Below are 12,341 nucleotides of genomic sequence, written 5' to 3' on the forward strand. Positions count from 1 at the left end.
CAGTTATCATGTTTTTCTGAATAGTTGAGTCACTTAGTCTTGATTCCACGTCGGAGGTATGGCCTTTTGGAAATTCTTCAATGAAGACCACTTCTGGCCAGACTTCTCTGGACAGTAGATAGGTGTACCTGGGTCCCACTGGTTTCTGCCAGTTCTGTGCTGATGACTGCTAAACATCTTCTTGTTTTGAAGGGAAGCATGATGGGTCTTTCATCTGCTGCATTAAAGTGATACTAAATACACACCATTTATTTACATTATACCTTCAATTTCTGTATATGGATGATGCCACTAATTATTTTACTAAATCAAAAAAAATCGAAGTACCCTTTTCCTAATAAATATACAGCCGTATCATGATTCAGCTATTTCCCAGCCTGCCTGTCTGCAGGGAAACATAAGTAGGAGGAGCTTCTAGTCCATTGCTGCTGGTCACGTTTAAAATAAAAAAACAAGAAAAACAAAAAAAAAGCAAAAACAAAAAAAACAAACAAAAAAAAAAAAAACAGCCTTTGGAATAAAAATGAATAAATAAATATCAATTAACTGTTTCATACAAATATACACTCAACAACCACTTTATTATTAGTTACAACTTGCTAGTACCGGGTTGGACCCCCTTTTCAGAACTGCCTTAATTCTTGGTGGCTTCCTCAGAGATTTTGGTCAATATGGACACAATAGCATCACGCAGTTGCTGCAGATTTGTTGGCTGCACATCCATGATACGAATCTCCCAATCAACCACATCCCAAAGGTGCTCTATTGGATTGAGATCTGGTGACTGTGGAGGCCATTGTAGTACAGGGACCTCATTGTTGTGTTCAAGAAACCAGTGGTGAGATGATTTGAGTTTTGTGACATGGCGCATTATCCTGCTGGAAGGAGCCATCAGAAGATGAGTACACTGTAGTCCTAAAGGGATGGACATGGTCAGCGACAATACTTAGGTCGGCCGAGGCGTTTAAACGATGCTCAGTTGGTACTAAGGGGCTCATAGTGCGCCAAGAAAATATCCCCCACACCACCAGCCTAAACCGTTGATATAAGGCAGGATGGATCCATGCTTTTATGTTTACGCCAAATTCTGACCCTACTATCTGAATGTCGCAGCTGAAATCGAGACTCGCCAGACCAGGCAACATTTTTTCAATCTTCTATTATCCCATTTCGGTGAGTCTGTGTGAATTGTAGCCTCAGTTTCCTGTTCTTAGCTGACAGGAGTGGCACCCCGGTGTGGCCTTCTGCTGCTGTAGCCAATCTGCTTCAAGGTTCGATACATTGTGCATTCAGAGATTGTATTCTGCAAACCTTAGTTGTAACGAGTGGTTATTTGAGTTACTGTTGCCTATCTTCTCAAGCCAGTCTGCCCATTCTCCTCTGACATCAACAAGGCATTTTCCTCTGCAAAACTTCCGCTTACTAGAGATTTTCTCTTTTTCGGACCATTCTCTCTAAACCCTAGAGATGGTTGTGTGTGAAAATCCCAGTAGATCAGCAGTTTTTGAAATACTGGGACCAGCCCGTCTGGCAGCAACAACCATGCCACATTTAAAGTCACTTAAATCCCCTTTCTTCCCCATTTTGATGCTTGGTTTGAACTTCAGCAAGTCATCTTCACCACATCTAAATGCATTCAGTTGCTGCCATGTGATTGGCTTATTAGCAATTTGTGTTACCAAGCAATTGAACAGGTGTACCTAATAAAGTGGCCGGTGAGTATATTTGAAATTAAATCTTTATTATTTTGTGGTAATAACATGGTGTGGGAAGATTACTACCAGTCACAGGCTGTGTCACACCCCTCCAGCCTGTGTCTTAGAATAAGAGGGAGGTGAAGCCACCATTAATCTACATGTAATATCCCACCCCCGTTGTGTTTAGCTGGTTAGTGGGCATAGAGAAGGGAGGGCAGTCATTTATCAGTGTATACACCCACATGTGTGACTCTATAGTCACATGGGCTGCTCAGATGTGAAGAGATGCTCAGCATAGAAACTCACTGAAAATGGAGCATGCCAACACTGCTTTGCAAAATCCCAAGCTGAATTGGGGACATGTACACAAGGTGGAGATAGAGAGCAGCAGGATCAACCAGGATTTTTGCAGAATACAGAAAATTAATCTGATAGTGACTGAGGGAGTATGAACAGCATATGATGTGGATTTACTTAAAGTTTCCTTGGCCGACCACTGCATCTACAATCCTCAGAGTTGCTCTTTGTGCTTCTCCAAAAGAGCTTGAACAGCACATCTTGAAACCCCAGTCTGCTTTGAAATCTTTGCTTGGAAGAGACCTTGCTGATGCAATATAACTACCCTATGTCTTGTTGCTGTGCTCAGTCTTGCCATGGTGTTTGACCTGTGACATGAAACCGGTCTTCCAAAACCTCACCTTAGTAGCAGAGTTTGGCTGTTCCTCACCCAGTTTTAAGCCTTCTACACAGCTGTTTGTTTTAAAGACTGTTTCAATGTACATGAAATTGATGATCATTAGCATCTGCTTGGTATAATTGGTTAATCATACACCAGACTCTAATCTCACAAAATCCCTGACTTTGTGCAAGTGTAAGAATTGATGCTGGTTTGAAGCCAATGGGTAGCCACACCAACTATTGATGAGATTTAGATTTACCCTATGTTCGCTCACTTTGCATGTTGTAAATTAATTAAAAAAATAGTTAAAATATATATTTTTGAAAGCATTCTTACTTTACAGAATTTCTCCACACCTGCCTAAAACATACTGTATTTTCACTTATTATTCCGATCAGAGTAACTGCATTGGTTTTCTTTTTTCAAACTTTGTCCTTTGTTTTCACCTGGGGATCCTGCAAATAATAATACACTCCCTGTCCCTTGTCTATGATCTTTATTTTTCTTCCACTGAATTATGGAGGAATCATGGTTGCCACCCAGGCTGGACTTCAAACATGTTATGCCTCGTTTCCACTGAGCGGATCGGTTCAGTTTGGTTCGGTTTGCTATTTTGGGTGTTTCCATTATGAAAGCGGCCCATATAACCGAACCGTTCCATTCAGGGTCCTGCTTCAGATGTAGGGCCATAGAAAATAGAACGGTTCGGTTAGGGCGGAGCCACGACACATTCCACTGATTGGTGGACGTGTGACGCCATCCTAGGCATTTTTTCTAAACCCACGTATGGCCCGTCGGTCCGACTTGCAGTGGAATCGCTCGCCTGAATAGGCCGGACCATTCTAGGCCTTCCAAACCGATCCGACCCGATGCGCTCGGTGGAAACGAGGCATTAGTCTTCATCTCCACTACATGGCAGATTGGTGGTACTAGGACAGTGATGGCGAACCTTGGCACTACCGATATTTTTGAACTACATTTCCCATGATGCTCAAGCACTCGGCAGTGTAGTTGATCGTGGGAAATGTAGTTCCAAAACATCTGGGGTGCCAAGGCTCACCATCACTGTACTAGGATGACTCTGCGTATTTCAAGGAGTTATGTCCTAGACTCGTTGAAAATGTTCTTATCCTGAAAAATAAAAAAATCAGTTTTAATCCCCAGCCCCATATATCCCCCTTTCCTTTTGTTCCCCACTGCTTCAGCCAGCTCTGGAAAATATTGTGTACTTCCTGGTATAGGGGAGCATGTGACAGTACCGGGCCAATCAGCCTTGTTACTTTAAAGTCGATATCCCTGACTAAGTTAGGATTATAGCGACTTATAGACTACACAGGGCTTTCCTTTCACTGCCAAAAAGAGTGAGCATTAAAGCGGAGTTCCACCCACATTTTTCACTACTCACCATGCACCACTAATATGCACCCTTAAAAAGGAATTGGAATTTTATTTTTATTTTTTTCGGGTTCACTTACTTTAATTTTCCAGTTCCTCCTTCAGTGGCCGTGGCACCGTATGCCATTTCTGGCTTTGCATTGGCTCCTGGGAGATGTGTGTCCTCAATCCCAGGAGGCAATGGGTATAGCTGGCTCGTAGAATCACATTATTTCCAAACGGAAAAGGACGCGATGCCAGGTGGTGCTCAGTGCCATTTTTAAAAAGGGTTCCTGGAGGTGGAGAAGAGCTTTCCAAAGCAAAAGGGGTGGCAACTTCCTCCGACGCCACTGTTGCTATGGAAACCTGACCTACAAGCTATTGTACTTGCTTGCAAAGTAAAGGGGGGGCAGTGGACACAGTTATGGGCAGGGCCACCCCCATAGCAGTGTCCTCTACCGCCCTTCACATCATCCCCCACCTCCCTGCATTCTGAGTGCAGCGCACCCCTAAACCCTGCATTCTAAGTGCAACACTCCTGAACCCTGCATTCTGAGCGCAGCACACTCCTGATCCCTGCATTCTGAGCGCAACCCACTCCTGATCCCTGCATTCTGAGCGCAACCCACTCCTGATCCCTGCATTCTGAGCGCAACCCACTCCTGATCCCTGCATTCTGAGCGCAACCCACTCCTGATCCCTGTATTCTGAGCGCAACCCACTCCTGATCCCTGTATTCTCGGGGGGGTGTTTGCGCACTATGTCCCATGATCTTTGACTTTATCAGTGTTGTTCAAGTAGATCTCCATCTCTTGAAGGTTGCCTACCCCTGGTTTACAGCATACCTTTATTGCACTGCATGAGTATTCTGGGGGTATTTTTATGTTAAAAGTCACATTTTGTCCGGAACACCGCTTTAAAATAAATATATATATATATATATATACACATATATAAATAAATAAATAAAAAGTAAGGGTTAGGGATATGGGCCCTTTCACTGATCAGCTTCTCTTCCATGTTTGCCTTTACAAAAGCGGAAGAAAAATGACCATTATTCTATGGAACTTTTCACACAGTTGTGTTTTAAAAAGTGCTGCATACTGCATTTTTGGTGCGAAAAAAAATAAAAATAAAAAAAACCACACACCATCAAAAATGTACTTCCCCATTTGAATTAAATCGAAATGTATCAAAAACGCACCCGCAGTTGCATTTGGAGTCACATGTCCCTTTTTCACCTGTGCAAAATGCATATGCGTTTTGGCAATGGAGCAGTGTGAAAGCAGCCCAAGTGTCTGAGGTCCACAATAAAGAGAACCTGTTGCTTTGCACTGCATGGGAAAAATACTGGCTCACTTATGAAAGAAATATATGGGCCTCCGTTGCCCAAAATGGGTTGGTCCTCAGTTTCAATACGTTTGAGTTTTTTAGTTACAGACCTGAAATACATGCATAGCTGAGGACATCTCAGTTTTTATTTACTGCATGCTTGTTTCAAGTCACCAACTTTAAACTATTGAGCCCAGGGTGTCAATGCCAACAATATCATTAGCAGCCCCTATATTTCACTCATGCTAGGTTCATACAAAAAAGGGCCAGTCCAACCAAACTTGAACTTTAACCTTAGAGGTTAGCATTTGTGCCTTGCAGCACCGGGGTCCTTTCTTCAGTTCCTAACCAGGACACTACCTGGAGTTTGCATGTTATCCTAGTGCTTGCATGAGTTTCTTCCCTCACTCCAGAGACATTACTGGCAGATAATTAGCTGATGTGAATGTACAATATGTTAAGCTCTGTGTAAATTGTGAGCTAGATAATACTAATTATTAATATAAAAAAAGATACACACACAATATATATGTGAGGGGTGTACTCACGAAAGTGAGTACACCCCTCACATTTTTGTAAATATTTTATTCTATCTTTTTATATGACAACACTGAAGAAATGACACTTTGCTACAATGTAAAGTAGTGAGTGTACAGCTTGTATAACAGTGTAAATTTGCTGTCCCCTCAAAATAACTCACACAGTCATCAAGGTCTAAACTGCTGGCAACAAAAGTGAGTACACCCCCAAGTGAAAATGTCCAAATTGGGCCCAAAGTGTCAATATTTTGTATGGCCACCATTATTTTCCAGCACTGCCTTAACTCTTGGTCATGGAGTTCACCCGAGCTTCACAGGTTGCCACTGGAGTCCTCCTCCACGATGACATATCAGAGTTGGTGGATGTTAGAGACCTTGCGCTCCTTCACCTTCCATTTGAGGATGCTCCACAGATGCTCAATAGGGTTTAGGTCTGGAGACATGTTTGGCCAGTCCATCACCTTTACCCTCAGCTTCTTTAGCAAGGCAGTGGTCGTCTTGGAGGTGTGTTTGGGGTTATCATGTTGGAATACTGCCCTGTGGCCCAGTCTCTGAAGGGAGGGGATCATGCTCTGCTTCAGTATGTCACAGTACATGTTGGCATTCATGGCTCCCTCAATGAACTGTAGCTCCCCAGTGCCGGCAGCACTCATGCAGCCCCAGACCATGACACTCCCACCACCATGCTTGACTGTAGGCAAGACACACTTGTCTTTGTACTCCTCACCTGGTTGCCACCACACACGCTTGACACCATCTACAACCAAATACATTTATCTTGGTCTCATCAGACCTCAGGACATGGTTCCAGTAATCCATGTCCTTAGTCTGCTTGTCTTCAGCAAACTGTTTGCGGGCTTTCTTGTGCATCATCTTTAGAAGAGGCTTCCTTCTGGGACAACAGCCATGCAGATCAATTTGATGCAGTGTGCGGCGTATAGTCTGAGCACTGACAGGCTGACCCCCCCACCCCTTCAACCTCTGCAGCAATGCTGGCAGCACTCATACGTCTATTTCCCAAAGATAAACTCTGGATATGATGCTGAGCATGTGCACTCAACTTCTTTGGTCAACCATGGCAAGGCCTGTTCTGAGTGGTACCTGTCCTGTTAAACCACTGTATGGTCTTGGCCACCATGCTGCAGCTCAGTTTAAGGGTCTTGGCAATCTTCTTATAGCCTAGGCCAGTGATGGGGAACCTTGGCACCCCAGATGTTTTGGAACTACATTTCCCATGATGCTCTGGCACTCTGCAGTGTAGTGGAGCATCATGGGAAATGAAGTTCCACAACATCTGGGGTGCCAAGGTTTGTCATCACTGGCCTAGGCCATCTTTATGTAGAGCAACAATTCTTTTTCAGATCCTCAGAGAGTTCTATGCCATATTGAACTTCCAGTGACCAGTATGAGAGAGTGAGAGTGATCACACCAAATTTAACACACCTGCGACCTTATAACACTAACGAGTCACATGACACCAGGGCAGAAAATGGCTAATTGGGCCTAATTTGGACATTTTCATATAGGGGTGTACTCGCTTTTGTTGCCAGTGGTTTAGACATTAATGCCTGTTTGTTGTTATTTTGAGGGGGCAGCAAATTTACACTGTTATACAAGCTGTACACTCACTACTTTACATTGTAGAAAAGTGTAATTTCTTCAGTGTTGTCAAGTGAACAGATATAATAAAATATTTACAAAAATGTGAGGGGTGTACTCAATGTGAGATACTGTAGGTGTGTATATATTGTGCTGATTGTGATTCGATAAGTGTTTAGTGTGTGTGGAACTGTCAGAAGATATAGATTATAATAAATATATATACACACACACATACATACACATATATACACACACAAAATAATAAAAGATTAATAAATTTGCAGTAAAAGTGAATCTAAAATTAAAATTTTGGTCGCTTTAGAAGGCTTCTTTCGTCACTGGAATATTTGTACAGTCGACAAACCCCAAAAAGGACACAGACAACATAAAACTAAAAACCATAAACACACAGCACATCTAAATCATTTTATTAATTTTTAAGGCTGCCAGAGTCACTTTGGGGCCAATTAATAAAGCAGCAATATGGCCCAACTGTGACCATTCTGTTGCTTTTTTTTTAATATAATAATAATAATAAAAACAATAATTAAAAAAAAAAAAAACAAAAAAAAAAAAACACCTCTAGCACAATTGTAAAACAGAGTTGTGGACTATAAACAGGTATTTCTCTTTGCATATTTCAGGTCTCTAAAACAAACCGGAAACCCAACACAGGAATTTGGCGAGTCATGCGGCAAGTCTGTTCTCCTATCCCTCGGTGTTCTCTGCAGTGTTATGCAGGGAACACTCATGTCAGGTTCACACCATAACCTGCATTTTCCTAGCTAAACATAAAATGTGACATCTTCTGAACAGTGGATAGCGGATTCAGCTATAAATTGTTCCCCCTCCCTCATAGAAGAAGTTCAAATATACTTGAATTTTTCAGTGTACCCTTAATTTGTATTTCTATCATCTGACATATATGCATACCCAAGGGTACCCTTAAGACTAGCACACATCTGGATCTGTATTTTTTTTTTTTTTTTTTTACAGGCATGTATATAGCGCTGTCAATTTACACACTGTACATACATATCAGTCCCTGTCCTCAAGGAGCTTATAATCTAAGGTCCCTAGGACACATACACTAGGGGTAATATAGACAGAAGCCAACGAACCTACCAGCAAGTCTTAGGAGTTTGGGAGGAAACCAATGCAAGGAGAGCATACAAACTCCATGCACATAGCATTCTGGCCAGAATTTGTTTTACAAAGTTTTATTGATTTTTTCCAAGTTTACAATAAAGTGAAATAAACAGCAATTAAAAAGGCACATTGAGATAGTACAAACAGTGTTGCTAAGAAAGGCACATCTCATCGGGGACTAGAGTGTCTCCGTTGCATGTATTAACTAGGCTGAGTCAAAATGGTTACCTAGGTTTGCACAGGAAGATAAGAACCAAAATAGAACAATGCAGTGGAAGAGTCAATGAAGAATGCTTTTTGGCATTATTAGCCAACACCTTATAATATGGTATAGAGAGGGGAAAGGGGGGGGGGGGGGGGGAGAGAAATAAGAAAAAAAAAAAAAAAAAAAAGCACAAAACACAAAAAAAAGCACAAAACACAAAAAAGCACAAAACACAAAAAAGCACAAAACACAAAAAAGCACAAAACACAAAAAAGCACAAAACACAGTGAACATTTGCTGAGGCATCAGGAAAGAGAAAGGAGAAATAATGGAGGGACAAAGTCCCCCCAACTTCTCTTTTGCTCCCAGGCAATCCTTTCCTTCTGCTCCTCCCAAACGCTATTCTCTCACTTTGGTGAAGATTTGAACCAAGGACCTTCATGCTGGAGGGCAGAAGTGCTGATCACTAAGGCCAGCCATACACAGAGCAATTTTTTTCCTGCAACCACAGACAATGTTGATGCAGGAATCCCTCCTGCCGGGCCATTGTCTTCTCCCGAGGGGGGGATAAGTGCAAGAGAATCCAGCAGGCTGGCTTTACCCAAGCTGATCGATCAACTTGGTACATTCAGCCTGCCCATTAATGGTTCAAAACTCGGCCGGTTCAGCAGGAATTCGAACAGTGTGTGACCGGCCTAAGTTACTATGGTTTGTATGTCCAACAGGATATAAAATAGCTTTAAAATACTAACCAAGGCTCAACTATATAAAACTAAAAATCTACTTAAAACCTATGATGAGACTGATCCCTATTCTACACCACTCAAAACAGGAAGAAAACCTTTATGGGTGGAGTTCTGCTTTACCTTCTTAATGAACACTTATAATTTGATTATTTGGTCACCTGATTATAGCTATGAAGATAATTTCTCTGCAGCCTGCTAGAAACTCCTGTGCATGGATTACCAGGCAGACCGCTAAATAGGTAAAGAAAACAGAGACAGTCATTGGTTTGTCAGTCGTTTTATTTTCCACAGTTTATACAATGAATATTAAGCAATATTAAGCAATACAAAAAAACACTTTTAAAAACTCAGTAGTATTAGAAGCTACCAGGTTTTCATAATCTGGCAGCCAGTATACAAAAACAAACGTGGCATAAAAAAATGCATTGTTTAAAAATTGGCAGTCATTCATAATTTGGGTTTCCTTTGCTGGAAGAGAATGCTGTGTTGCTCTACTGCCCTCTACTGGCAAAGTCACATACTGCCAGTATTGCTAACTCACTCACGTCAGTGCAGAATGGTCAAGTAGTCAGATTTGCCATTGTAGCTTGTTCAGCAAGGGCTCAGCTACATGAGCGACTTTATTCTCAGATCACGGAGCTCCAGTTGTTGGCAGTAACTGCATTTTTCAATATTGATTTCAGTGCTTTGAAAAAGGGCCATTACCAACAAAAGGTTAAATTACACATCAGCCTAGAATTGTCTATTAAAGCATAACCCCAGACAAACTCCCCCCCCCCCCCCCCATTTAGTGTGGGGGAGGGTTAGAACCTCTGTCAGGATTTAACTGCAGTCTAAGAGTCAACATTACTTTCTGTCCCAGTGACCACGTCATCTGGACAGGAATTGAGAAAAAAGGTTTTCTTGAGATGGCTTTTAATTTCTAAAGGGCCTGTTCTTTTTAAACTTTTTTTTTTCTCGCAGTGTTGAATATGTGTTCTGAAATAAGTGCCTTGTGTCAATCCTGTTATTCTACATTAGCTATGAGTAGATACAAATATGGATTACTCTCCCCTGTCGCCTAAGTAGGAAGGAAATCCTTAGCCAGTTTATAGGAATGTATCGCTCTCGCCCTAGTCTTGTGTCTCAGGGAGAGCCAATCACATTTTATCGTAGCTGCCATCAGCTCAGCAATAATCAATCACCAAAAAGGTTCCAGATCCTGTCTGACACAGACAGAACCACCCCTGCAATCTGATTGGGGACTATTGCCAACAGAAATTTTCCCAAAATCAAGTCCACCTACAAGACCATCTCAAACATCTCAATTTAGGTGGAGTAAAGAGGACCTCATGTGTCATGCCTGCAGCGTTGGCATGACAGAGCTTGGCTCCTTGCTGCCAGTGTCACCATCTTCACCTCTCCCGCCATACATTTTGAAAACCATTAACTAAAAAGGTCATAACAGTAGTTCAGATCAACAGCCAAGCTCTTGACCTACTACAATCTTGCTGAGGTAGTGGAAGATCTCTCTTCTAGGGCCTCAGGATGCATGGAAACCTGGGGGATCAAAGACTTGCCCACTTCAAAAAAATACTGCCCAAAATTTAGTTTTTTTTTTTTTTTACTTTTTCAAATAAACAAAAAACAAAAAAAACAAAAACAAAAAAAGCAAACACACACACAAACATGAAAATAATGGCACTTTGCTGCAGTGTAATCCACAAGTTTCAGTCACATCGCTAAAGAGCTTTTACATGGGAACCCAAGAGTGAAAGACTTCAGTAGTGCATGAAATGAACCTGTCATGAGTAGCACGTTCTTCAGGGATCAGTCTGATATTTCAGGTGATGGCAGACAGCTGGATCACTGACTGGCTTCTAATATCTCTCAGGTTCTCAAGTCTACTCAGCCAACATTGAGAACCCATGTCCCCCTGCTGGACTTTCTGGAATCTTCTGTTACAGCATTGCAAGAGTCTTCAGGGATTAGCCTAGACCACTCCTGGAAAATCTCCAAATACATATACATTGTCATTGGTTGATTCAGTCTAGCCTGTAAATAAAAGTCAGTTTGGGGGGGGTATCTGACTATCTAAATTGACAGGCTAGAACTCATGGGTGCTCAACCTGTGGCCCTACAGCTGTTGCTAAACTACAAGTCCCATGAGGCATTGCAAGGCGGACAGTTACAAGCATGACTCCCAAAGGCAGAGGCCTGATGGGACTTTCAGTTCCGCAACAGCTGGAGGGCCACAGGTTGAGCACCCATGGGCTAGGTCTTAGTAAGTGGCATCATTATTCAGGGACTGAATTACTACAAAAGAAAAATGAGCCATGTTCTGAATACAATGGCAGGTTACCGTAGCACCACCTTTGAAGAGTTGGCACTGGATGTCGACCAATACAAGAGCTTGGTTTCGGATTACCAATGTGGTTGCACCATGTTAATATATAAAATCTCATGACATTCCACAATTAATATTAAATAGGCAACGTAAAACCAATGGTGATGTACAACACTCAAAATGTCAACGTTTGACCTCAAAGTCCAGTTGTCAAATCAGTGAAACCAATTAGATGGGGATAATGCTTTCTGCCTTAAATCAAGCCCAGTTCAGATTGTGTGTAGTAGGACAGCCCTGGGATTAAATCTGCCATATACCAAAAAAGGAAAAAAAATTCAAAAAACAGGTTATATACAGACTAGAAGACTTTACAAGGTGAAGATCATGCTGTTCCCCTATACACAGATAAAAATTAACGTGAATTGCCTTGGTAATGCAGTCAGGTGGTCTTCTCAGTCCACTCCCTTGAGCGTCGCTGTGCTCGTAATTGGTGGACAGTTAGTCTAGCTGAGGTCTCAGTGTGTCCATGGGCATTTGAGGCCTGGCAAGAGTATAACCCAACTTCGCTCAGAGACACGTCCGATATCACCAACGTACAGCTACCAGAATCCTCATACTCAATCTGAAACTTCTTGGACTCCTGGATCGCCTGTCCAGAGAAAAACCACAGCACTTCAGGGTCTGGGAAACCT

General features: G+C 42.1%; 1 protein-coding gene across 3 annotated transcripts in view; it reads right to left on the minus strand.

Moving 5' to 3' along the window:
• Nucleotides 1–9,584: 9,584 nt before the first annotated feature.
• The window catches only part of LOC141114197 (myosin light chain kinase, smooth muscle-like), a 141,440-nt gene continuing 138,683 nt past the window's right edge, over nt 9,585–12,341 (minus strand). For all 3 annotated transcript variants that reach the window (XM_073607738.1, XM_073607737.1, XM_073607736.1), the window contains exon 18: nt 9,585–12,339. In XM_073607738.1, coding sequence (XP_073463839.1) covers nt 12,089–12,339 — 251 coding nt within the window. In that variant the 3' untranslated portion in view covers nt 9,585–12,088. The remainder of the gene's footprint in view (nt 12,340–12,341) is intronic.

This window comes from Aquarana catesbeiana, linkage group LG12 (genome assembly GCF_042186555.1).
Source record: "Aquarana catesbeiana isolate 2022-GZ linkage group LG12, ASM4218655v1, whole genome shotgun sequence".
Lineage (NCBI taxonomy): Eukaryota > Metazoa > Chordata > Amphibia > Anura > Ranidae > Aquarana > Aquarana catesbeiana.